Genomic DNA, 24,710 nt, shown 5'->3' with positions numbered 1-24,710 from the left:
ATTTGTTGGATGAACCCACTGAGGTCTGAAATACAACCGGACATTTTGGACTCCTTTTGAGTTTACGTTTGTATTTCACCCTCAGATTGTTTCATTTTATTTTTTCCCCCTTGCCTTGTTTGGTATCATTCTTTTCAGCTCAACTGAATTTAGTTGTTTTTTTCACTGACATACTGCATTAGTATTACTGATCTGAAATCACACAAAGAACTTAAAATCCTAGTAGTATTTTTTTTTACTGTGAAAAAAACCACAGACATGTTGAGTAAATTTTTATAACTTGAAATGCAAATATAAATTCTACATTTTGTAAACATATACAACTATTTATCTAAAAATGCAGCCAATACACCTGCTGTTTCTTTCATTTTCAACAACCATTTAAAAATATTACTAAAACTAAAATGAGAGAACAATCAGGTGTCGCAATAAGATGCCCCACAAATGATGTGTGCCAGTAAAAAAAAAAAAAGGTTTGTCCACCAAAAGAGAGGAGAGCAGCACAGGGATAAACCTGCAGGCCTGACAACAGGTGGTGTATCACTCCGCTGGTTTTCTACTTAGTGACACTGTTTACGTTGCAAATGTGCCTTTGTGACATTCATTAGTGCCCTCACTGACACACACAACAAAACAACGACTACACAACAGAACAGCTACACAAGACAGCACAACACACTAAGTATACACTCCACACTAAACGTCACAAATCTCCCACATCTAAAAACTCTCTCTCTCTCACTCGCTCGCTCTGTCTCGCTGCCGTTACCGTCACTCCCAAAACTCTCCCCTCTTCCTAAACAACAAAATCCCACATGTTGACTTTTTTTTTTTAATTGGTCGACATGGTGCATTTTTCCACCGATAGGAAAGAGGTGGCTTTTTTCCCCCTTCCTTTACTGTTTTCGCGCTGTCCTTAGAAAACGCTTAAAACCCCCACACACAAAAACGTGACGACAGTATTTAGAAAAAAGCGTGGCTTATATATATTATCATAACTCTGGATTTACTGGCCTGTAATTAAAATGTAAGAACTTTTAAGTCCGAACTTTCAATGTGGGCTGAAATAGAGACTCAGCGTGGCTGCAGCTTGTTGCTATGTCATCTTAAAATAGTCATGTGATTTGGAGGTGCAGCGTGTCCGTGGACCACAGAGGGTTAATAACACTCACCTTCCTTCCATTTCCAGAGTGTAACATCCAACCACCTGTGCAAAATCCGAAATTCCCATGGTGTTGTTCAAATTGTGCTCTGGCACAATCATAAGCATCGCTTGCTACTGAAAACAAAAAAAAAGCCGGTCCTGCTATGGGCTGAACCATTTGTTAATGGTGGAGGGGGGGAACACTATCCAATATATTCAGTTTTAGCATTTATATTCACTGTTGACTGTAACTACGCTCAAACTGTTAATGCTATCTTATTTTAATAAACAACGCTGTCATATGCAAAACTGGGGTGGCACTTGGGGTGGCAAGGGATCATTTTAGGGTGGCACTTGCCACCCCATGCCACCCTTCTAGATCCGCCCCTGAGGCGCCATGCAGGTGAAGGGGTGAAGGTAGGTCTCCTGTTGGATATATTTGGAGGGATGATTTGTGATAAAGCGATGAAGCAGGACAACAATGTTCCTGAATCCTGGCTGAAGGAAGAACTCCAAACAATGGTGAGTGTGGACACACACACATAACCGGATACCGCGCACCAGGGTCGGTTTCAAGCTGAACCTGACTCCCTGACATTAGCCACACCTGTTAGCTAATTTGTTAGCCTAAATGGATGATGGGTATGTCCTTAAATATGGAGACAGCTCCTCAGTGGCGGTAAGGGGAAGATTTTTTGTGTTTTCTGCCTGATAGAGTCCTGACCGGAAGTTCGTAATTCAAACTGCTGTTTAACGAATTTGGCGGTTTGGCTAACTCTTGCTAGCTTCCTTTAAGCTGAAATTAGCCTCGTGCGCCTTTAATCTCTTTGGGTTTAAGAAATGGAATAAAGCTTTCACAAGTCTGAATTTATGTGGGTTTTTTTTTTTTTTTTAATCTTTTAAAAATAAATTTAGTTATGAGTAATATAGTTAATTATACAACTTTTGTCATTGACACTTGTAGCAGTAAATGGACTTTTGGAAGCCATGCAGGGATTTAGTCTCTCTCACAAATGACAGAAACAAACTCCTGACATTTTATTTTATTGAATGCTTAAACTTATAATCAAGTCTCTCCACTAATTTCTGGATTTGAGCTCAGGATTGACAGAGTGTGTCACTGTCTTATACCATGTCAGGTTAAAGTTGGATAACAGTCATTAGAGGCGTGTTTGGACGAAACTCAAGTAACACAGTTTTCTCTTCAGGGCCTGATGATTGTGTGTGATGGTATTCAGTTGTAGTTTTCTGTGGTCTATGATGATCTGCAGATGTAACTTTCAGCTCCTTCAGTAAACCTGTCTGATTTTCATTGTCTTTCCAGAATTTAGCCTCGAGCTGCATGTTGTGTAACTGTGAGCTCTGCAGCAGCACGTCCTGCATCTTAAACATACTGTAGGAACAGTGTTTAGTGGGTGGACGATTGGCTGGAATTACTCCCTAAAGTTATGAGGAGCATGTTGAACTTTGGGAAGTTGGGTGGTTAAGGATCAGTTGCTGTGGCTGTTAATTGTGATACATGGTAGATACAAATAATATACTAAAAATAGTCACATAAAACTGCAGTACAGCCGTGACTCGGACAGCTTAGTTGCGTTGTTTATGTTTTGAGTCCAGCTTTTGTACTGTGTAACGTCCAAAATCATGCAGACGCTGCAGATGGTTTTAATGGTAGGATTTATATGGGCTCAAAATGTGGTCATAAATATTTTGTACTTGTAAATCAGTTTTGTACTTGTAAATCAGGATTTGTATGTGTAAAAAGAATTTGTGCGTGCGTAAAAAGATTTGTATGTGTAAAAATTTGTGCGTATGTAAAAAAAAAGATTTGTATGTGTAAAAAGAATTTGTGCGTGCGTAAAAAGATTTGTATGTGTAAAAAGAATTTGTGCGTGCGTAAAAAGATTTGTATGTGTAAAAAGAATTTGTGCGTGCGTAAAAAAGATTTGTATGTGTAAAAAAGATTTGTGTGTGGACTTAGCCAAAAACCCCCCTGCAAGTTACAAGTATGAATTTTGACCCTATTTTTCTTCCTGTCATCTGATTGGTCAATGTCATGTCAATCACAAATGTAACAATCCAATCAGAGAACAGATGGGTTTGGCTGTCGGAGGGGCACTTTTTTGAACTGCAGGTCCTTGAAGGGTAATACAGTTTGAAGCTGGAGGATCTCTATATAAATATCCGATAGCAGCTAGGTCCCCTTACTTTCAGCAGCTGTTGAAAGGATAAAGTTGTGGTATGTCAGTGGTTAGAAATACCATTATTACTTTAGGATTAGTTTAACACAAAGTCAGGGCTGACCCGGGACCATTGCTGTGAGTCACAGTGCGCAGCATAAAGGTCCTTTCACATCGGACGCAGGATGTGCTGCTAATGCTAACTAAAAGCAAAGGATCCAGAATTTGTTGCGCTGGCTGCTGAGCTCTGTGGGTTTTTGCAGCAGCTCTACCTGTACTAGATGCACCTGCTCCTTGTCGTTTCTATCTCTGACTTTATGTCCTCTACAAGAGTTTCTGTTTTTTTTGCTAGTTCTTCAAATGTTCAATAAAACATGTATGCTAATTCATAACGAAGAAAGCTTTGTAATGAAGACTGTCATTTCCAAAACACTGCCCCCCACCCCCCCGTCCGTCCGCAGCGCTGTTGAAAAGCTGTGGAAGTCCCTGTATAAAGCACGTAGACCTGTGACACAAAAATCACCAAACTCGGACGTCCCACAGACTGCTTTCCTTCCTGGTGATGAAGGAAAACGCTGGGTTGGCATGTAAAGGGCATTTATTCCTTCAAGGACCTGCAGTTCAAAAAGTGCCCTCCGACAGCCAAACCCATCTGTTCTCTGATTGGATTGTTACATTTGTGATTGACATGACATTGACCAATCAGATGACAGGAAGAAAAATAGGGTCAAAATTCGTACTTGTAACTTGCAGGGGGGTTTTTGGCTAAGTCCACACACAAATCTTTTTTACACATACAAATCTTTTTTACGCACGCACAAATTCTTTTTACACATACAAATCTTTTTTTACGCACGCACAAATTCTTTTTTACACATACAAATCTTTTTACGCACGCACAAATTCTTTTTACACATACAAATCTTTTTACACACACAAAAATCTTTTTACACATACAAATCTTTTTACGCACGCACAAATTCTTTTTACACATACAAATCCTGATTTACAAGTACAAAACTGATTTACAAGTACAAAATATTTATGACCACATTTTGAGCCCATAGATTTAACCTGTCTCAAGTGTAGGTCTGCTTTTTTCAGTTTCTTTATTTGGGGGGGGGGGGGTGTTGAGTGGATTCCCATTCATTTCCTATGGCGGTCACTTTTGACCGGGAACACCACAGATGTAACAAAGTTGATAAAACACTCAAAATTCAATGAAAGAGGTGCTCATCATTTTTATATGTTCAAGTGCATAGTGTGGAGGATGTCATAAGGCCTTGAGGCAATCAGATGTAAAACACAATATTTATGAATGCTTTAAGTTGTAAATCGGTCAGATTTCACCTTTTCATTTTAACCCCTTGCATTCTGTGTAACACCGAAAGTGATTCTTGTAATATTTACAATAATTGTCAAAGATGGACCACAGCTAAGTGTTTTGTGTATGTAGGGTTTATGTGCAATCTCTTTATTACTAGTCACAAATAACAGGGAGACTGAACTCAGTGTAAACTCTTTGCTGGCTGATTGTGTCTACTGCTTGCGTTTAAAGACATTTACCTGTGATCAAGGATTAATTAAACTGTTTTCATTATCCACCGACTGTAGTGTTTTCCTCCTTCTAAAGATTTGCTGCTCACCTTTGTCTCTGTCAGAAAGTACGTTTCTTTATTGTTGTTAAATGCTGGACATTTTAGTTCCACTATAGTTGGTAGTTGGAAAAGAAAGAAATCCATGTGACAAATGTCGATGTGCCTCTTTGTCAATATTTTGGAGTATTTCAAACAGAAAGGTGAAGGATGGGGATTCTGTTTATATTATAATGAAAGGTTCCTTTAGTTTAATTCTGGGCTGAATTCAGAGCCGGATAAATATTTTTGAATGTGACCCACAAACCAGAAGAAGCTTTCAGAGTCTAAGCAGCTGACAGACACTAGCAGACATTTGGACTCCTCACAGGGGGAACCTTAAGATTCACTGTCTCTCAGTCCGGATTCTTCTGTTGTTCAGCATCTGTGTACATCTGTAGCATTTCACTGTGATTATTGCTCTAACATTTACAAAACTGTCACGCTCACATCGCAGCAGAGACATTAAATTAAAGATGGACATAGTTACCGTGACATCACCTATCGCTTTGTGTTGTCCAGGAGTGAAAACTTGACCTCCTTTGCCATCTTTATGTTATATACAGAACGTATGATGCCTTTTCTATGGCCTGCTTTAACAACGTCAAAGACGAGTGAGGGCTGGATCTGACAGAGAAAGTGAGGGACAGTCAGTCTCACAGTAAATCATCCCTGGCTTTATTGACCTCTGAACACTAGCGGAGGTCAGAATGTACAAAACGAACATCCAGTTGGATTCAGTAAGGCTGTAAACCGGCGACTGAAACTATAAACTCATCCGGAAAGTGTTTACAGCATCACCCTGCTGGCCGGCCTCATTTTCTTTCTTGTCTGTAGTGTTTACCTCAGATTCAGAGTGTCCTGCCCTAGCCATTCTTATACTGTATACTGCGTATAACTATAACCATGTAATAACTGAAATGGCACAAATGGAAAGAAGAAATAAACGGATAAACCCTGAACAAGAGGAGCCTATAGAGAATTTATAGAGCTGATCTTGTTTGGCATCACAGTGCATTTAGGTCATAATTCTGATTGCAAAAGCTGCCAGACAGGTTTGTTTGTTTGCTGGATTGCTCCCACATTTATGAAATCGTTTCATTATTAGCCACAGATGCTAGCTGTTCGTAGAGTAGGGCTGCATGTGGTTGTTGATGCTGGGGATCATCAATGCTCAAGGTTACTGATGATGGTTCTTTTTTTTTTTTTGTTTTTTTTTTACTCATTTTTGGCTCATATCCCCATTAATGCATCAAATTTAGATTAGTTAGATTAATACAATGAGATTGATACTGAATTGGCTTACTGTAGTCTCAGATAATTGACACTTTCAGCTCAGTCAAGTTCATGCTCAAACATCTGCATGCTATGAAATGTACAGGTGTGTTTGGGGGGTGGGGACAAGATGTATGAGCGTCTGTGTGAATGCAGTCATAGTACACTTTGATTCAAAATTCAGGCCAGCAGTCAGAAATGAGTCTATTTATTTGATTTGATGGTGGATCACTGTATTCTCTATACATACACACATATATTATTGCATGCACAGACATGTTATATGGTTACATGTGAAGATGCAACATGAAGATGTAATGAGGCAGGTTTGACTTTACTGTGAATCTCATAATGTGAATTTAGTGCATTAATGGGCAAATTAAGTGGATCGTGGAGCCTTGACATTGTTGCCCATTAGCATAAACTTAATGGTTATGGTCCGCACATTGTGCATTATGGGAGGTTGAAAGTACAGTCCAAATGTATGAACCTGGAGGGTGGTTATGTTAACTGGGGAAATGATTACACCGTGGAGCTGAAAGCTTAACGAAAGGGTGCAAATTCATGTAAGAGAATTATTAGTTGGTCACATTATTTTCTTGAACAGATAACATAAAATAAATGGCACGATATATACTTGCAGTACAAGTGATACCTAAATATCACCTTGACTTCTGAAGTGATAAGTTGTTTTTATTCAGATAAATAAGAGCTTTTCACAGGTTTATGTTTTCACAGGTGTGATTAGAGTCAGATTCCCACCGACTGCCAAATGTAGTTTGGGTCTGATTCCATGTCTTTGGCATTTTTAACATTTACTGTCTTCCAGTCTTTTTATATTCTTCTGTGTCTCTGCCTGTTTTACCCCTTTGTATCTGAGGAAGAAGAATCATATGCTCCTGTTCATTGTTGTGTTTGTGTTTGGCACACAGCAGCCGTCTGTCCTCTCCTTCTTAAGTGACTTCCAGTTAATAACAGTCATTCTGTAGTGAGAGTCCTCGTGTCTTTTCAAGTGTCCTGCTGATGATTTATCCTGTCACGGAGGCTTCAGTGACCTCACGCGATATGGATTTGGTTTAAAAAAGAAAAATAAATTCCTCCTTCAGCTGCTGTCAGCTGATGATTAAAAGAAAACAAGCAGCCCTCAGCATTTATGCAGCCTTAGTTTCTGAGGTGGAAGTTTGGCTGTAATGGAAACCCCACCTGTTTCGCAGACTTGGAGCATGACACATCTGTTTTACAACAACTGCTCTCAGATCTGCGTCTCCTTTAACCTCTCAGCTGCTGCTGTTGCTCAGAGTTTATCCTGTGAATCACAGCCTCGCCCTCCATCAGGCTTCTCCTACAGTCTAGTAAGGCCTGAGCCCTAGGGAGAGCACATACCAACACCTCAGCAGGCCAATGGACTCTTTCCTGGCAGGCAGTGATTCTGCTACATCAGACAGCAGAAGAAGAAAAGAGAAAGTTTTAAACACCTTGTCACAAATCAGGTTTCCTGCTCAGTTTTTCTCTCAGTGTTGAGTCTGGATGAGCAGAGCAAAGATGGTGTGTTCACCATGATATACAAAGAAGAACCTGTTGAAGGTCAACTTGGCTGACAATGCTGTGCTATGATTTATGAAAACTGACATGTGTGGAACACAAGATGTAAAAACAAAATCATGTCGCACTTGACTTTTCCTTCAGAAAAACTAAAACTGTTTCGTACTGTCACTGTTGTATTGACAACTTATAGGTCATAATATACTGGGATTCTAAATATCACGTTACTTTATTATCACTTTGTTAGTAACAGGTTCTAACATGTACAGTGTTCCTGAATAAGGGAATTTATCCCCTTGGTTTTTATTAAGGAAGTAAAAAAACTTCCTTTACTTCCAAAAACCAAAGAAAAGCTGTTGGTGCAGCAGGTGTGAACAACCTCCAGATTGGTGCCATCCTGCTGTGAGCTGAAGTAAACACAGAACAGCACAGAACCAAACTGATTAATAAGCATGTTGTCACCAACACCTGATCTGTGGAATACTAATATTGGAGTAATGCATGCTTATAAATAATGCTGAGAGTTATCCAGGTGAATGATAAATTAAAGCTTTCTTCCTGCTTCAGCCCTGGTTTATAAAGATGCCTGACACTGTTATGTCATAGTCCTGGTGTTGTATAGAAAGCCTGGCTGGGTGTTTAGACATGTAGAAAGTTTTAATGAGAGAGCTTGAGGCTGAAGGAAGTGATGATTCATGCGTTGTAATTGAAGAGAGCCGAGTGCTGTCATTACTGATGGCTCTGTGTATGCAGGACCGTCGCTCTGACTCCGTGCTCGGCTGAGCTGCAGGCCCGGGCTCGAAGCAGCGTGTAAAGACCCTCCTTACCCAGCAGGTGAGGAGATGGATGTTTATGTGTTGCAGGTCAGCGGGGTCACCCTGCTCGCCTTTCCCCGTGCCTACTCAGCAGCTAAGTGGATGTAGTTGTTTATGAAGCCTGCAGTCTCACCTGGCTTGGTGGGTGTAAATCTGAGGCTAATTGTTAGTTTTGTCAGACAGCCGGCCAGCTGTAAACAGCAGATTGAGGAAGCTGGGTGTATAATGAGGAGGACACGCCCGCTCAGACTCTCTGATGGAGCCGCTTCAGCTCCCACACTCATATCTTCTTTTCTGAAATCTTACACACGGGCCTGTGTCATATGTTAGTGTGAGCCCACTGATATCTCAGCTGCTGTTTGTGATGTATTCTTTAAAAGTCCGGGAAATAAAAATGTCAACATCCACTCAGATTGTACATTTTTTACCTTATATGCCTCAAAATGTCTCTCTGTGAAAAAGAAGTCGTGAAAATTTATAAGAAATCATGAACTTTAACCCAGTATTTATCCATAACAAGAGAAACACACTGCAGTAGTGTAATAATGATTTACTTCTGCACATGAAGCAATGAAGACGTGGACTATCTGCAGGAGATGCTGGGCATGTCTTTAAAGATGATGGTCTTGTTGGCCTGAGTTATGGAACATTGGTGTCTTTGTTTTAAGTTTGAGTAACTGTACCTGTTTATCCAGATGTTGTCACTGTCCTAGAACATCCCCTGTAATGTTATATCTCACTGCCTCCAGATAGTAATACTAGAGTAAAACCTCAGAAATGTGATGTTTGCACATGTATCATGTGTACTAAAACACAGGTGGATTGACATGATTGTAACCTGTGTAGTTGATATTGAACATATTTGATATTCCAAAATTGCTTGCTTCTTCTCTTCTTTAAAAAGGAATTAAATTGACTGATGTTATAAATATTATGCTTAGCCTTCTGTGCCTTATCAAACAATCTGGTGGAGCCAGGAGGAATATTTCTTTGCTGAGCATCTCTTGAGTTTATCAGAAGTTGCAGCTGTAACTGCTAGCATGAGAACTGCTAGTCCTGCTCTGACCAGGCTGTGATCGCTGTCATTGACATAAACTCAGACTCATTAGAAGTGGGATGACTGTCAGCCGCCCTCCTTCATGTACAGTGTGTGGCTGAAACAATAAAAACGACACAGCATAACTGCTGCTGATGAGACAGCCACTTCCAGCATGAAAAGAACAGAAAGGCTTCACTGGTGGGGACGTATCATCATACAGCAATTAATGATTTATCCCTGCATAATATGTGAACCAAAGTGGACAGATACCTGCTCCATAGTTGCACTAATTCATTTGCTGTGCTCGCCACACAAAAGCTAAAATAAAAACACTCTTCTGATGAGGTAGAACTGCTAAAGTTGCATAATATTTTGTTTTTATGGCAAAGTATTTCATTCAAATGCAGTGCATGGAGAATAGCTTTAAAGATGGCACTATTCATTGTTAGATTTACTATCTGAAGGCAGCTTTAAGTGAGTCTTCCTTTACATAAGGAGCAGCGATTATTCCAGTTAGTAAAAATAATGTGTCAGTAATCCATCCTTCAGCCACAGGGGAATGTGGCTGCCCAGTTGGGAGGTCCTTGCCTTTCTTTGGAAACAGAACCAGGACCAGCCGGCCAAGAATGAAGCTATTCTATGAAGGCTTAGCTCCAGGCCTGGCCCTGCTCCTCATTGGCTGCGTGAAATTGTTCTGCGAGGTGGAAAACCTGCTCACATTCTTCTCCGATGAGCTGTTCTGTCACTCGGAGAGCTCCGAGCAGAGAGATGTGCTGTTTTATAGATTTGTTGTCATCCTGTAGATGTCTCTGTGTCTCTCATCTCTCACGGCACCAGTAATTATACAACAGGGCACAGAACGGGCCCACCGAGGCAGGCCGAGCTGGATAATCACCACTTTACATGTGACTGCACGCTGGACGCCCCGTCTAAACTGCTCTGCATGCTATTGTGTTTGTTCACACGTATGAAACGCAATGTGATTGCATAACGAGAGAAATGTATGAAACAGTCAAAACAAACCTGCCACTATTAAAAGATAATAATACACTTAGTTTGTACGGCAGACAAGAAATGCAGCTCGATGACTTCACAGTAACAAAGTGTCTTCACATGAAAAGCTCAGGACTTTAACAGGAAACCTTTAACACAGTGAGGGCTCTATCCCAACTATCACCAGGTTCAGAGGTGCTACACTGATGTTGTTATCAAATTTAGTTGTTTAGTTGCATGTCCAGGATTAATAACCAGAGTAACTCAAAGAACCCGCTCTCAAAATTCCTGTAGGAAAAACTCTTTCAACACAAGATTTTGTTTTATATGACTGATAAAAGTTTCTTTTAAGGCTGGGTGATTAGCTGATCCAGGTGACCCTGTAGTTGCACAAAGATGCCCAAACTTGAAGTTAATTTTAAATATGACTTCAATAGATGTTGAAATTCATAAATTACAACCATTTTTAGAGTCAGTTTGGGGATTTACTCAGTAGGAAGTAAGCTTGGCTAACAACTTGTGATTGACAGTTAACTAACGAACATGTGGTTTTATAGTCAGTTTCACCCCTCGTCTTCACTGTCTGCGATTATAAATCAAGCCCAGGCTTTTTCCTTTACAGCATTGCACCTTTCCACTCCCCAAGAGCCTAAAATCACTCAGTTTAGTTCATGCTGAGTCAGGAAAAAGGAGGGAAAACCTTTGGTCAACAAGATCTAAAAGACATACAAGTCATAACAAAGACGAGCCTGTGGAAAGATCGTTAAAGGTTGCCTACAGTTGTGAGGCTTTCTTACTTATTCTGCTTTTAGTGGTATAAAGCTAAGTTTCAGTTGGTAGTCGATGTCGGGCTTTCTTCACAGTCACTGAGGTTTACAGTGTAATTGTGTTCAAAAACTCCCTCTATTCTGATGGTGACTGTGTCCCCCCTTCTGTTTCCTTTTCATATTTATTCATTTTTTAAACTGAATAATTTTTAAGGGCCTTCATAGCCATACTCCCAGCTGTAAACTAATGTCATATGCACTAGTACGTATCTTGAGGTCCTCGGGCAGAGGTCTGTAGTCTGTTTGTGGGGCCCAGCTGGAAACTAAAGGAGACAGAAAGTTTGCAATCAGGGCCTCGAGGCTCTGCAATGACTGACTGAGGCAATCAGGGTGTGGGGATCTGTGCTGATTTTATTTTAATTTTTAATTTTATTTCACTGTCTGACTTTGGATTTTGAATAGTGCAGTGTGTGGAACAACAGAAAAACCTTGCTGACTTTTGGAGACTGCTTTTATATTTAGGAGTCTTTATAAATGGAACTGGGTCTGGGCGGTTTAAGCCACTGATTGTGAAGCAAACTGACCCGGTTCACCCTCCTGCCCCTCTTCCTTTTCTCTCCATATTCAGCAGTCACATGAAAAGAGGGCCGTTTTGAGGCCATTGAAGGTGCAGTCAGGCTAAAGTGTTGCCTTTAAGGAGCCCTCCGGGGAACCCTGGCCAACACATAAAAGCTTTGGATTCAAGGCAGACTCCACAGAGGCCTCTTCAAGGCCGAGGTTCAGGACTGAACTGAAGCTGCTCACCACAACAGACCAGCAGGACAAAATATGCAGTCGCTGCAAGAAAAGAGCGGCGGCAGGGAGCCTTTTTACTGCCAACAGGAAGGAGACGGGGTTTGAAGGAGCGTCATCGAGGCAGCGTTCGCTTTGACATGAACAGTGGAGTACTATATGAACTCTAATGGTACTTTACTCAGGACTGTTGCCCACTTCATACACTTAAACAAAGCAAGTGTAAGATAAGAGAAGGCGTTTATTTCCCACCACCTGCAAGAGGGAAAAGTTATACCGCTGGATCTCAGTTATCTCTTCTCGTACAGCAGCAAAAGATTTATTCCACCTTAATTAGCTGACTTGGGTGGATTGATATGAGTGAAGAAGTAAAGTGTTAAAATCATAACATTAGCCTGCTTCTTTAATCTGTTTCTTTGCTGATTTTCATAAGTAGAAATTATGAACTAGATTGATGGATTTGTGGTTTAAAGTAAACACCTGACCATGTCCTCAGACTCATTGTCATCACAGGTGTTATCAGTATAACATCTGCAAAAAGGAGATAATGCAGTAGACCCTGAAACAACTGAACTGCACATCTTCTGCCCCTTGGCTGCACCAAAACGTCACTAACACAGGGCAGACCTGATGATGTCAACGCTCCCTGGAAACAGGTTGACTTATTGCCGGCAGGAAAAACTGTCACTATGGTTGTCCAGGGAGCGAATAACCTGCAACAACAGCCTGATATCCGTACTGCTGAACCCCCCCCCCCCAGCAGGAATTGGCTGAAGCCAAGTTCACTGTTTGGGCAAACTCTAAATATTCCTGAGATAAAGAGCTGGTCCAGTGTTCCACAACCAAGACGAAAGCCACATTGGCTTCGACGTTTGCCTGGATAGCGATCCCCATGAAGCTGGAACACACCCTGCGGTCCTCCATCTTGAAAAAGAGAAATTCAGTTTTCTGAAGGCCTGTCAACTAGAGCAGGGCGATATGACCAGAAATATTTATCACGATATACATTTGAAAATTTGCGATAACGATATAACTGACGATATAATTGACACTAGACAAAATACTTTACAACTCCACAACTTTATTAGTGCAAAAAACCCCATCAATGTATTTTCACTTAAACAAGCAGCTGTTTTTTTTTTATTTTTTTTATGTGCAATAAAGTTATACAAAAATGTAACAGTGCAAATTCCTTGCTGACAGTTTAACCAAAAGGCATTTCCAGTGGAAATTGGCCGACATATCCTCAGCATAACCATGTATAATGTCCACAAAACTTAAAAAGAGGTTATACACACACAATACGGTAATATTATGTTGAAGCACAGTACGTATCACTCCGCGAGGCGCCTGCGTACGATAGCCGTAATGCTCCGACAATCCATCAAGCCGTGCGGCTTCGTAGCTTAGCAAAGTCGTACTAAAACATTTGACAGATTTTCGAGCGCCGTGTACATAAAATCGTTTCGAGGTCAGTAAACACAACCAGAATTCATACATAAGGCACACGGGATTATAAGGGGCACTGCCGATTTTCAGAAAAATCAAAGGATTGATTTTAAGTGTGCCGTATTTTCTAAACAACACGGTAATAACGACGGCCCGCTAGCATGCGCTACCAAAAATAGTGCTTTGTTGTGTATCTGACGGACGAAAGCTAAACCAGTTCCACACCACTGATGTTGCAGCATTTTTACAAACCAGTTCTGGTTCATCCGTTTCATTTAACGATCCAGTTTCGCTCTTCTCATTCTGCGTCGCCGCCATGTGCGTATGTAAACATAGGCACTGCGCATGCGCGTTTTACCCACATTCTATCGCGATATTTCATTTTCCTATCGTTGCCCAACATTATACCGGTATTACCGTGAACGGTATGATATAGCCCAGCCCTACTGTCAACCAGGAGAGCTCCACAACGTCTAGAGCATCCACTGTGGTCCCCAGACTCTGCTCAAAAACAATCTGCCTGTTGATCTCAGTCAGTAACTGCACCATCATACATAGATGTCTGTTTATTAGTAGTAATTAAAGCATTAATTAAATTGGATTAATTGGAGTATTTGTCGAAAATGATCCTGCATAACTTTCAACTTTAATCAGGTAAAAAGAAAAATTGTATCATTTCCCTTGCAGTTTCTTTACTTTTACTTTACTTTTGTAACTCTTTAAAAAGTCACAGTTCCTATAGTGTCTTCAGTTAAATTATACTATGGATTCAGGGAAATCTGCAGTAACTGTTTACATGCAAAAGTCTAAGGATGTAAAATAAGGAGGATATTGACCAAAATGATTTATAGTACTAGTACTTAGTAGTACTTGTGTTTATCTGTAATAGTTCCTATTGTGTGGGCTCCTCCCATCAATAATGGATCCAAAAGTTGCTTCCATTCTTCCAGCCTTGTTAATGCTGTCATTATATTTATTGAACAGAAAGTCAAACCGACTCTCCTGCCAGCAGTCATTAATCACTGGTTCTGCCAGCGCTGCAGGGTGTGTTTGATCAACTCCACCTCTTCCTCCTCCTGTTAATGTTTCTTTATTCATACTCTGTTTGGCTGAATCCTCACATTCTGCAGCATGAAGCAGAGTTGGTGACGAGCACTTTGATTTTCTGCCAACCACGTGGAAAAAAAAAAAAAATGATTTTAAATGAAAGTAACCCACGGCCACCCTTTCATTCACAGGTTCTTACAGCTTGGATTTAGTTATTAGGGGGAAAAAAAGTCTTAGAACACGCCAAAAACTTCATTCATTAAATGCAACAATGTGATAGGTTGCTCTGATTTTTCAGTGGAGTTCAATTGGAGTTCATGAGAATGCATCAATTTTTGGAAGACATCATTACACACTAATCAGTGTATTTTTATAAGTACAATCATTTGTATTAAATTAATTCAAAACATATAGTCCTTATAACTTTGGCTATAAATAAAAACAGAAAACTAAATACCAGCTATGTTTGGAAAGTTTGTGAAATCGGGCTAGTTGACATGTATTGATGCGCTAACTGGGGGCTAACTGTTTCTTCTAAAAAAACAAAACAAAAACAAACAACAAAAAACAAACTTTGGTGCTTAGGTTGATATGTCAGTATTTGATACCCTGGCTGCTGCTTTTGTCTCATGGAGGTCTGAGTGTTGTCACTAAATGAGAACAGACTGCAGGCAGCTTCCATCCTGGGGGACTGAGTCTCCACAGACAGAACATCGCCCACTAAAGGATTATCCTATACAGTTGAAACGGGAAGATAAATGCTGTTGCTCATAAATCTTGCTGTCGCCGATCCAGTCTGATGTACACCTGCTATGGTGACTGTTGCTATATTTAAACATCAGGCTCCTTTGACGTGAATACACTCCCACAAAGTTCACAGCTGCTTTGTTGTGTTTGGTGAAGTGCGTCCGTGCTTTGCAACCTTTAATCCTTTGATGTATTCATCCAGTCTGGGTCTGCTGCCTCTGTTATGAAGAAGGTGGCTGAGTTTGTGTGTTTAAATTTAAGTTGGATCTTCCTATCTGAACTGTGCCTGGCATTTGGCCGTGAGTCCATCAGAAGCCCAGACTTGCCTCCGGTCTATGTCAACTTCTGCTGGGCTTCAGATAGAAGAGCTACAAGGTGCAGTCTTCATGTGAACTGTGGTTCCACATGTTGCTTTTTGGCTGTGCTTGACCCACCAAGTGCTCATGGGAGCACTATCAAGGAAAAGAGGCACCAGAAATATTTATTTGCAGGAATAATCCTGTTTGCCTCGTGTGGCAAAGAAGAGGGTTATTTAAGACATTACTGAACTACTGAATACACAAGTTCTACTTTATACACAAGATTTAAGATTGAATAAAGGTTTAGAATAGTCCGATAACTCTGATCTCTGGCTGGAATAGGCTGTCTCCATCTTGTTTTTATAACATTACAGAGGTTGGTAGACTTGCACTGACTGTGTGCAACACTAAATTGCCTGTGCTGCTGGTTGATGCTGCCATCTTTTCTGGTGGAAACCCTGAGATGTTTCTGTTTTTGTTTTTTGTTTTTGGTTTGAGCATCACTGTGAGGCTCAGTGTTTACCTCAGTCACTGCAGCAGAGCACAGCTGTGACCTACAACACACACTCATTACCGAGCTCCCCGCGCTGCTTTTTATTCATTTGATCTGATTTCCCCTCGTGTCTTTTCCCCGGAGACACCGTGGGGTCCCTCTGAGACCACTAAAGACCCTCTTAAGGTCAGAGGAGGACCACCTGCCACTAGTGGAGACAACAATAACCCTCAGGACAGAGGATGCATCCCTGTATCCTGTTGCATTTTTGTTTCTATCTATTTAATTCTTTTATATTTAATTTTTGTCTCTGTCAGTGCTCATGAATACTGTCAGTGTGCTTCAGTTCCATAGCAGCGCCTAATTTTTGTGATTAAAGAAACTCTGCTTCTGTTGTTTTAAACCCATCTGGAGACTGAGCTCACATATACAGAGGACCACGTAAACTCGCGTGCAAATACTGGGATTTACTTGTGAATAGATGCAGGTATTTTTAATTTAATTTAATTCTTAAATCTTGAGAGAGTTTTGAAAAGGTGGATAATGTTACTTTTAAGGATAAGACAGACTTCACGGGATCAGATATCGATGACTCTATTTATTTATTTATTTATTTATTGAGTTAAAAAAAAAAAAGCCCTACTATAGACTGGCGACCTGCCCAGGGTGTACCCCGCCTCTCGCCCTATGACAGCTGGGATAGGCTAAAGCCTGAATGGACGGATGGATGGGCTGAATCCTTCGTTCCTTCCTGAGTCAAGTTCAGCTGCCCCAAAATGATATTTGTGATCAAACTGGTGATTTATGAGATTTATTGATGTATATTGTTTGAAATCGTACTTTAATAGCACAATTACAGCGCCTTCATTTATGTACTGAGAGCATTTCTGTTAAAAAATACTTCTTTTTTTTTTTTCCTTTCTAAAAGGCGCAGACTGGATTGATCTGCATAGAGTTAACGCAAACCCTCACATAACAGATGTCAATGCATGGTTTCTGTTATTTACTGTAATTACAGCCATTTGATAAACAAATATATAAAAGCTATCAATAATTTATTTGCAGGGAACTCCTATTTTATAATTAAAAATCATGCACTATGTAATCAGAGAGAGAGTAAAATCGTGAGTCTGAGCAGCTCTGTGGCAAATTGTTCAGGACTGAATGTTGTGTGGCGATGATGACGAGTCGTGCTGGATGCTACAGCAGCAGGACAGAGGACTGCAGGAATGTCTAACATTTCGGTCTGTTCTCGCCGCACACGGCAGACTGAATTTCTGACCGTATCCCTCTCAGCTGCTGCCTGATGAAATGAAAACACTTCGGTGCGAGTTCAAGTGTTTTTCTTTCTGTTCTCCTCAGATGTGTGAGCCCTCGGGGCCCTTTAAAAGCTTTTCGAACAACACTGTGAAGTTTCTAAAATAGCTGACCACAGATTTGAAAATAATCCCTTTTCCTTCTAAAAACAATCCTGTTGGCTTCATTTTGCCCAGAAAATCCTGATTCAGCAGATTTCATTAGAGTAAATCTAGTAATAAGTAGATGCACTGACATTTCAGTGTAGCCCTTCCTTTTAAAGATTCAGGTGGTTTCAAATATTTTTGTTTTGTGGAATTCCCACCAGTCTGCAAGAATTTAAAACGTGTTTAGTAATGTCTAGAAATGTTGGAAAATTTTATAAATCTCTGCAGAAATACTATTTTATGCCAAGTTGTATTATCTTTGGTATTTTCCATTGATTAATATAAGGAAATGGGAACATATGATGTGTCTTTGTGACCGGCTGCTTGTAGCGAAGTGCCTGAAGATACAGTTTAAAATGGCTTCTTTGCTAAGTTGTTTATTTGTTATTATGCTTATTTTGGATCGTGAGGTAAAGCTGCAGTTTTATCATCACTACAGAAAAATGCTGAAGGATAAAAATTGTCTGAATTCAACTTGTGTCTCATTGCATTGAGTGGCCTGGCTGTAGAGCCTGAGCATGGTGATGTACCTGGAGCTGATGGTCTGGATCAGTAAAATGGGAATTTATTTGGCTTTAATGTGTTTGTTCTTTTGTTGTAAAACTCTCACACATCCAGGCTTTTGTAGCAGCTGTGGTGTGAATCCCATGCTGCCTCTTTGAGCTCTCCCTCTGTGTTGGAGGTGTTCAGCAGCATTCGGCTGTACTATTTAAAGGTTTGATTTACTGTCCCAAGAATGTCCTCTTAACTGCTGCCAGCACCTTCAGGCTGAGCGTGTGTGTGTGTGTGTGTGTCTGTCTGTGTTATCAGCTGTTTGGTGAATCCAGAGAATCTGATAGAGACTCACATGCTTCAAATGGAGAAGGGGGAGAGAGCCGGGGGTGGAGCTGTCTGAGCCTGCAGGCTTGATTTTTGTCAGGCAGCTACTCTGCGAACACATGCACGGAGCTTCGCTGGCTCAGCTGTAACAGCTCAGCTACTCTCTCAAGATCTGGAGTGTGTTTTTGAGTTTCAGTTTGGATTAACTTTGTCCTGAGAGCAGGAGAGTGGGCGTTGTGCAGCAGACACAGGGTGAGTGAGTGCCTTTCAGCTGTCAGCCTGCTTCTTCTCCTGCTGTTTCTGCACACTGTGCTGGCTTTATCTGCAGCTTTTTCGTGCTTCTGCCAGGAGTTCTGCAGCTCCGGTCGGTGTGCTGCAAGATGGCTTTATTCACAATCAAAAAAAGGGAAAAGATTGGTTTTTAATGTTGTTTTAAATATGTGAATAGCACAGCTGAATGGTTAGTCTCATCTTTGTTTGCAGAATGTCTGAATATATTCACAGATGAGTAAAAACAGATGAAATTCTCTCTTTCTGATGGAACGTATGTCAGATCCTCCCTTTCAGGTAAAATTGTTGATGTTTTCTGTTCTGGTTGACACTAAAAGACTGTTTAAACCTGAATCCAAGCAGATGGAGCCATCAGTCGCCCTCCCTGTGATGAATACAGTGAGCAAAATGGAAAAGAACTGAAAGAAAACATCTGTTTACTCCTTCAAAGTTTATGGCTCCTGGAATTCCTGGAATGTCAGGGAAGTTTTGCAAGAGGTGTTTTCCAGACAGGTAAAAGTGCTAATTTGTGTGACCAGCGGTGCGTGTGAAGAGTTTTCACAGCTGATTTCACCGTCATGTTGCAGTCTGTTGGGTTTTTTTTCCTGTCCAACTAGAGCAGAAACAAATGTGTTGTGCAGCTTTTATGAGCCATAAAACAACATTAACATTGATGTTGATGGAAGAGAGAAGCTTCCATAAGTGATTCCAGACTGAGTGAAAAAAAGGGAAAAGCCTTTAAATCAAATCTTGATTTGTTGACTTTATTACATTCTGCTTTTCTTCCACTTTGATGTGCAGCTTGTGTTTTATCCAGCTGCTGTCCTGTGGTGCAGAAATGAAAGTGTGTGGTTTTGGAGAAGGTGTTCGAGGTGTCAGACGTTCAGCGGGAACAGTCCGAGAATTGCAGGGAGAGACTAGCTCTGCAGCCTCATGTAGGAGCCAAAATGGAGGTCGAGTGCAACCCCGTCCTCCACCTCGGGGGCTGGCCAGTTTTTATTTGCTGTTGCTTGGATTCAAGCTCTTACTGTGATTACAGATTAGTTTTAGGGCATCTAAAGTGCACGACTGGTTTTAGTTTTTATTGCTTGGGAGTTAGCTTTAATTGTTTAACAGGAATGCACTGATGCATCAGCCTGTCTGCAAATAAGATGGCATTTACTGCTGGGATTTAAAGTGCTTTGAAATTAAAAAGCCCCATAGCCACACTGCTATGACACACGTAACATGACATGTGAGTTTGCGCTCACACCAAAGGCCAGCAAGACAAAACAATTCAAGACGGCGAGCAGCAGATAATTTAGTTTGAGGAAAACTGGGACAAATCTTCAAAGATTGTATGATGAACTTGTGTGTCTCATTTGTTTTGTATTACAGTCCCTAAATCCATGGTTCAAAGCAACCTCACATATGAGATGCCACAACACTGCTGTTCAGCACATCATGATTATAATAATAACAACAAATACAAACAAGGGAGGTGGGACAAACAAAAGATTAAGAAGACCATGAGTCAAACGGTTAATTCATCTCAACATTTTAAAATCCCTACAGGTCTCCCCCAGGGATCTGTCCTATTTAGTATCAATCTACTCCAAAACTTTCTCAAACTGAGCAGTGATAAAATCCGAGGTTCTCCTCAGTGCTACCAAAATCCAGCTTTCAGTGTCATGCTTGATCGCACGCTTTCTTTCCAAGCTCAATACTGCTGTCCTCGTTCGCACTGTGATCACGTCCCACATTAGTGATTAGTGCAACTTCCTCTAACCAGAACGCCATACCACTTACATCATCACCAAAGCTCCTTCCTTACTCACATTATTTTTTTTAACTCCGATAAAACACATACACATCCCTTTCTGTGCTTTGAAAAGCACTTAAAGTATTGTTGTTATTATTAAAATGTTTCCCCATTTACACAACTAAAACAGTCATCAGTCTAGATGTTGTTAATTATCAGGCTGAAGGTTAATTGTGAAAACTGACTAATTGGTCAGATAAGCCACAGCACATCAGCGTTGTGTCGGTTTCACTGGTTCATTGGCTCACTGACGCGGCAGTAATGGTTTCTGCTATCTGATGTTGGATTAGTGGCAAACCGCCCTCTCCTGTAGGATTTCTGTGTGGTTTGTGAGGCTGACTGATGATCTGCACCTGAATCTCTGGTCTCTCCTCTTTACAGGCGCTGCTACGTGATACAGTTTCAGAAAAAGTCAAACGCTCTTTTTTTTTTTTTTTTTTTTTTCTTTTTTTCTTTTTCTTTTCTAAGACCTTTATTCACTAAATGGATCAACTTACCCTGAGATGAACCTTCAAACAGCCCTCTGAAGATCTCAAAGTGGGGGTTGGAATAACTGTAGTCACAAATTTATCACATCTCACACAAGTCTCCACAAAGTTAGAAGCACACAGCAATTCTCACTGAGGCGGTTAAAAAATGTGAGCGGGGTAATTGGCTGGAGGCTGCAAAGCTGCTGCAGGTGGGTGCTTGCCTGTGTGTGTGTGTGTGTGTGTGTGTGTGTGTGTGTGTATACATACTGATTAGAGAGCTGCTGAGGTGATGGATCAGAGAGCACAATCTGTGGAGGCTGACCACGTGTTTCCTGGTTTTTCTTCACTGTGTAACAGATTTTTAAAAATGTTAAAAATAAAGTGATTTCCTTTTTAAGTCCATTTGAAGTTATCGCTTGCTTAGTAACTCTTATGCCCATTTGGCATTAGTGCACGGACACATCAGGGAGCACCATCTATTCCTCACACTCAGTCTTTTACAAAGTTCAGAAATACTTAGTTTTCCTTTTATAAAAAGTTATTCTTTTTAGTAGTTTTTTGGGGGGCATTTAAAACATAAGGTTAATCAATTTTGGTATGTTTCCTGTACTTTTATGTTACTCTGGATACAAACCAAGGAGACCCAGCTTTTGGCTGAGGTCTTTGTTCTGTGCATTTAGATTAAGATGTGAGGTAACACTTTGTAATAGTGCCTGTGACTGAAGGCATAATTCCCCTGTAATTAAATGGACTGTTACTGTATTTCATTTGAAATTAGAATGCATATACATCTACCTACAAATACTTAAATGTAGGTACAGTGAAATAAGTATCAAGTCAGGTTTTCTGTAAGTAATTTTCAGGGTTTTTTTTTTTTTGTTTGTTTTTTTTTTTTACATGTAAGAAGAAATAATTACCTCCCTGTGTTACATTATAAGTATGGGGCTTAACCTTTCCTAATTTCTACAGGAAACGAGACACTCTTAAAATTGCAGACTACTGAAAATGACTTTACACACTAGTGAGGTTAACTCACAGTATAGGTATTTCTTTGTTTCCTGTAGAAGACTGACTCGTTACCTCCTTATTGTAGTTATTAATTGCATAATTGCATTCTAATTTCAAATAAAATACAGTGAAATTACATTTAAGCACAGGGGAATTATGCCTTTGGTCGTCGGCTGTATTGTAAAGTGTTGACAAATGTGAATTCACTCATACACGGAATATAAATAGAAGGCAGTTTTTTGTTGTTTTTTTTTTTGTACTGGTCTCTTTGAGGCTGTGACATTAGTGGTGAATCAGTTGATTGGCAGCAGTATCAGTAACCAGGAACCTGCGTGTTGCTGAACTGTCTCTGGCATTTAGCAGATTTTGTGAGGCTCTGATCCTTTTTAAACCTATCAGAAGTCTCAGATATGTTTTTATTGAGCAGCACAGATCTAGCTTAACACAGGCATTTTCCCTGACTCCGAATGGGCCTCTGGGGTAGATAAAATCAGTGTTAAATACTACTGTCAAAGCCACTGGGGGATTTCTGTACAGCCTGACTGTAGACTGAGGCCCAATTATTGTATCTTTAGTGCAGATTCTTCAGGTGAAAGCGGCTTATCTGGCTTATCTTATCTGGCCAGCCTCATGTGTCAGACACAGTATCTGAGAGGAAACCTGACTGCTGGAAGTCAGACTATGGTCTTAGGTATCATCATTTAAATGATTATTTTTATTCTTTTATTTGATTTAAGTATAACAGTTTTCTGCAGACTGATTTAAAAAGGGGGAAAAAAAAGTGTAGCTGATGCTTGAAGACAAAAATACTTCCATGTATGATTGCAATATCCCAAAACCATCACATCATCTAACAACTTCAGTTAGACTTTTCTTTGTTTAAGTTTAGGTGTCTGGTAGTCATGTCTCAAGGCGTTGTGACGCGTTCTACCACATTTTTCCTAAATAAATGTTTGAAAAATTCACATTTTTGTTTACAGGCAGCATCCATGGACTCAAAGTGTATGTAATACTTTTAACACTGACAGATTTTGTGACGGAGAGCTAAAATTCCACACTGTCTCATGATATATGAACTCTTAACTTTATGTGGTCTTTAGCTGCAGGAATGATAAATTAGGAAAACAGATTAAAATATTTGCCTTTTTTTTTGTTAGTATTTTCATTGGCTCAGTCTGATCATAGTAACCAGGCTTATTAATATTGTGATTGGCTCTTTCTTTGTAATAATACATTTATAGTTGTTGATCCCCACAGTTTCGCACAGGAACTAGAACTATATATTTATATGAGATACGAGAAGGAATAGGAGACACCTGAAAGCTGTGTGTTCATTTGTATACCGGCCTCAGGTTTGTCTGGATATTAACCGTTGTGTCGTGCCCCCCCGCGCTTCATGTGCACTGAGCTGTATAATGAAGTGGGAGTCACAGCCGCGACCTTCACTTCACCTCCTGCTCCCACTAATGAGGGAAAAGTCTGGAGGTTTCTCTTTGTCCTGGCCTGTATTAAAAAGTAGGCCTGTGTATCCAAACTTCAAATGCTCTGAAGACCCCCACAGACCCCCTGTGTCAGTGTGTAATGTATAAATCAGTGAGTCTCTCAGACAGGAAACTCTCTTCCTGCTCCTCCTCTGACTCTGGGGGCAAATTGATCATTAGCTTTACATCAGTTGAAATGTAACCATGTTCACAGACACTGCAGAGCTGCTCCTGCTCTTTGTTTGATCTGCTGCACACATGGTGAGTATGTTGAATAGTTTGAGTTTACCTGACCCGCTCACTAACTAACCGGATATTAACTTCAGTCTGCACTCTTCATTCATGCTGCTGCTTCCTTTGATTTCCTCCTCAGAAGCCTCAGAGCCTCTCCTCCCCTTCTCAGGGTTCATACGCCTTTTTCAGGGTCAAATTCAAGCACTTTTTAAGCACTTTCAAGGTCCCTTTCAAGCTTTTCCAGCACCCCCCCAAAAAAAATGCATGTTTCACGATAAACACATTTTGAATGAAAGCCGGGGAACTTTGATAGCACAGAAACAAGTGGCTATTCTTTGTGACCATATGGATCGGTCCCTCATATTACCATTATTTCACCCAAAGGCACCAAGTTAATACTCAAAAAAGCTGCAGCAATACACACAAATATAAACAGTACTTGGTGACAACTTTGCTTTTAGCCTTTAACCCTCTGGTGTCCAGGGTATAATTGGCTGCTTTTGACTACTTTTGATTTGGCCTCTATATTTCACCTTTAAAAACTGTTTATCTGTTATTTTCTCACTTTGACTTACTGTATCAGCACAATTTAGAAAGTAGAAAGTGATATTTTTGACTGTAAAAACCACAAGCATGTTTAAAGCATAATCTTCATAACTTGAAATGCAAATAGAAATTGTACATTTTAAAAAAATATGCACAAGTTTTGCAAACAACAAAGTTATATGGTACTATTTACCTAAAAATGCAGCCAAGGCTCAGACATTTTTTTTTTTTTTTATATAACCATTTAAAACTATTTACAGAACAATCAGGTGTGCTGCATCAAATAAGAAGGCACACAAATTATTTATGCAACTCCAAAAAAATAGTTTGTGTCACTATAACAGATGAGAACAGCGCAGGGATAAACCTGCAGGTCTGACAGCAGGTGTGTCACTCAGCGTT

The 24,710-nt window shown here is 40.3% G+C and overlaps 1 protein-coding gene across 2 annotated transcripts in view; it reads left to right on the top strand.

Moving 5' to 3' along the window:
• Positions 1–1,541: 1,541 nt before the first annotated feature.
• The window catches only part of plekhg4 (pleckstrin homology domain containing, family G (with RhoGef domain) member 4), a 92,734-nt gene continuing 69,565 nt past the window's right edge, over positions 1,542–24,710 (top strand). The window contains exon 1 of one of the 2 annotated variants that reach the window (XM_039613716.1): positions 1,542–1,666. In XM_039613716.1, the coding sequence (XP_039469650.1) occupies positions 1,592–1,666 (75 nt within the window). In that variant the 5' untranslated portion in view covers positions 1,542–1,591. Of the gene's footprint in view, positions 1,667–1,760; positions 1,824–24,710 lie in introns of those variants that run through there. The other variant, XM_039613720.1, reaches the window with a different exon arrangement.

The sequence above is a fragment of the Oreochromis aureus genome, linkage group 1 (assembly GCF_013358895.1).
Source record: "Oreochromis aureus strain Israel breed Guangdong linkage group 1, ZZ_aureus, whole genome shotgun sequence".
Taxonomy (NCBI): Eukaryota; Metazoa; Chordata; class Actinopteri; order Cichliformes; family Cichlidae; genus Oreochromis; species Oreochromis aureus.
The sequence above is the reverse complement of the archived record's forward strand: the minus strand, read 5'-3'. Positions and strand labels throughout refer to the sequence as shown.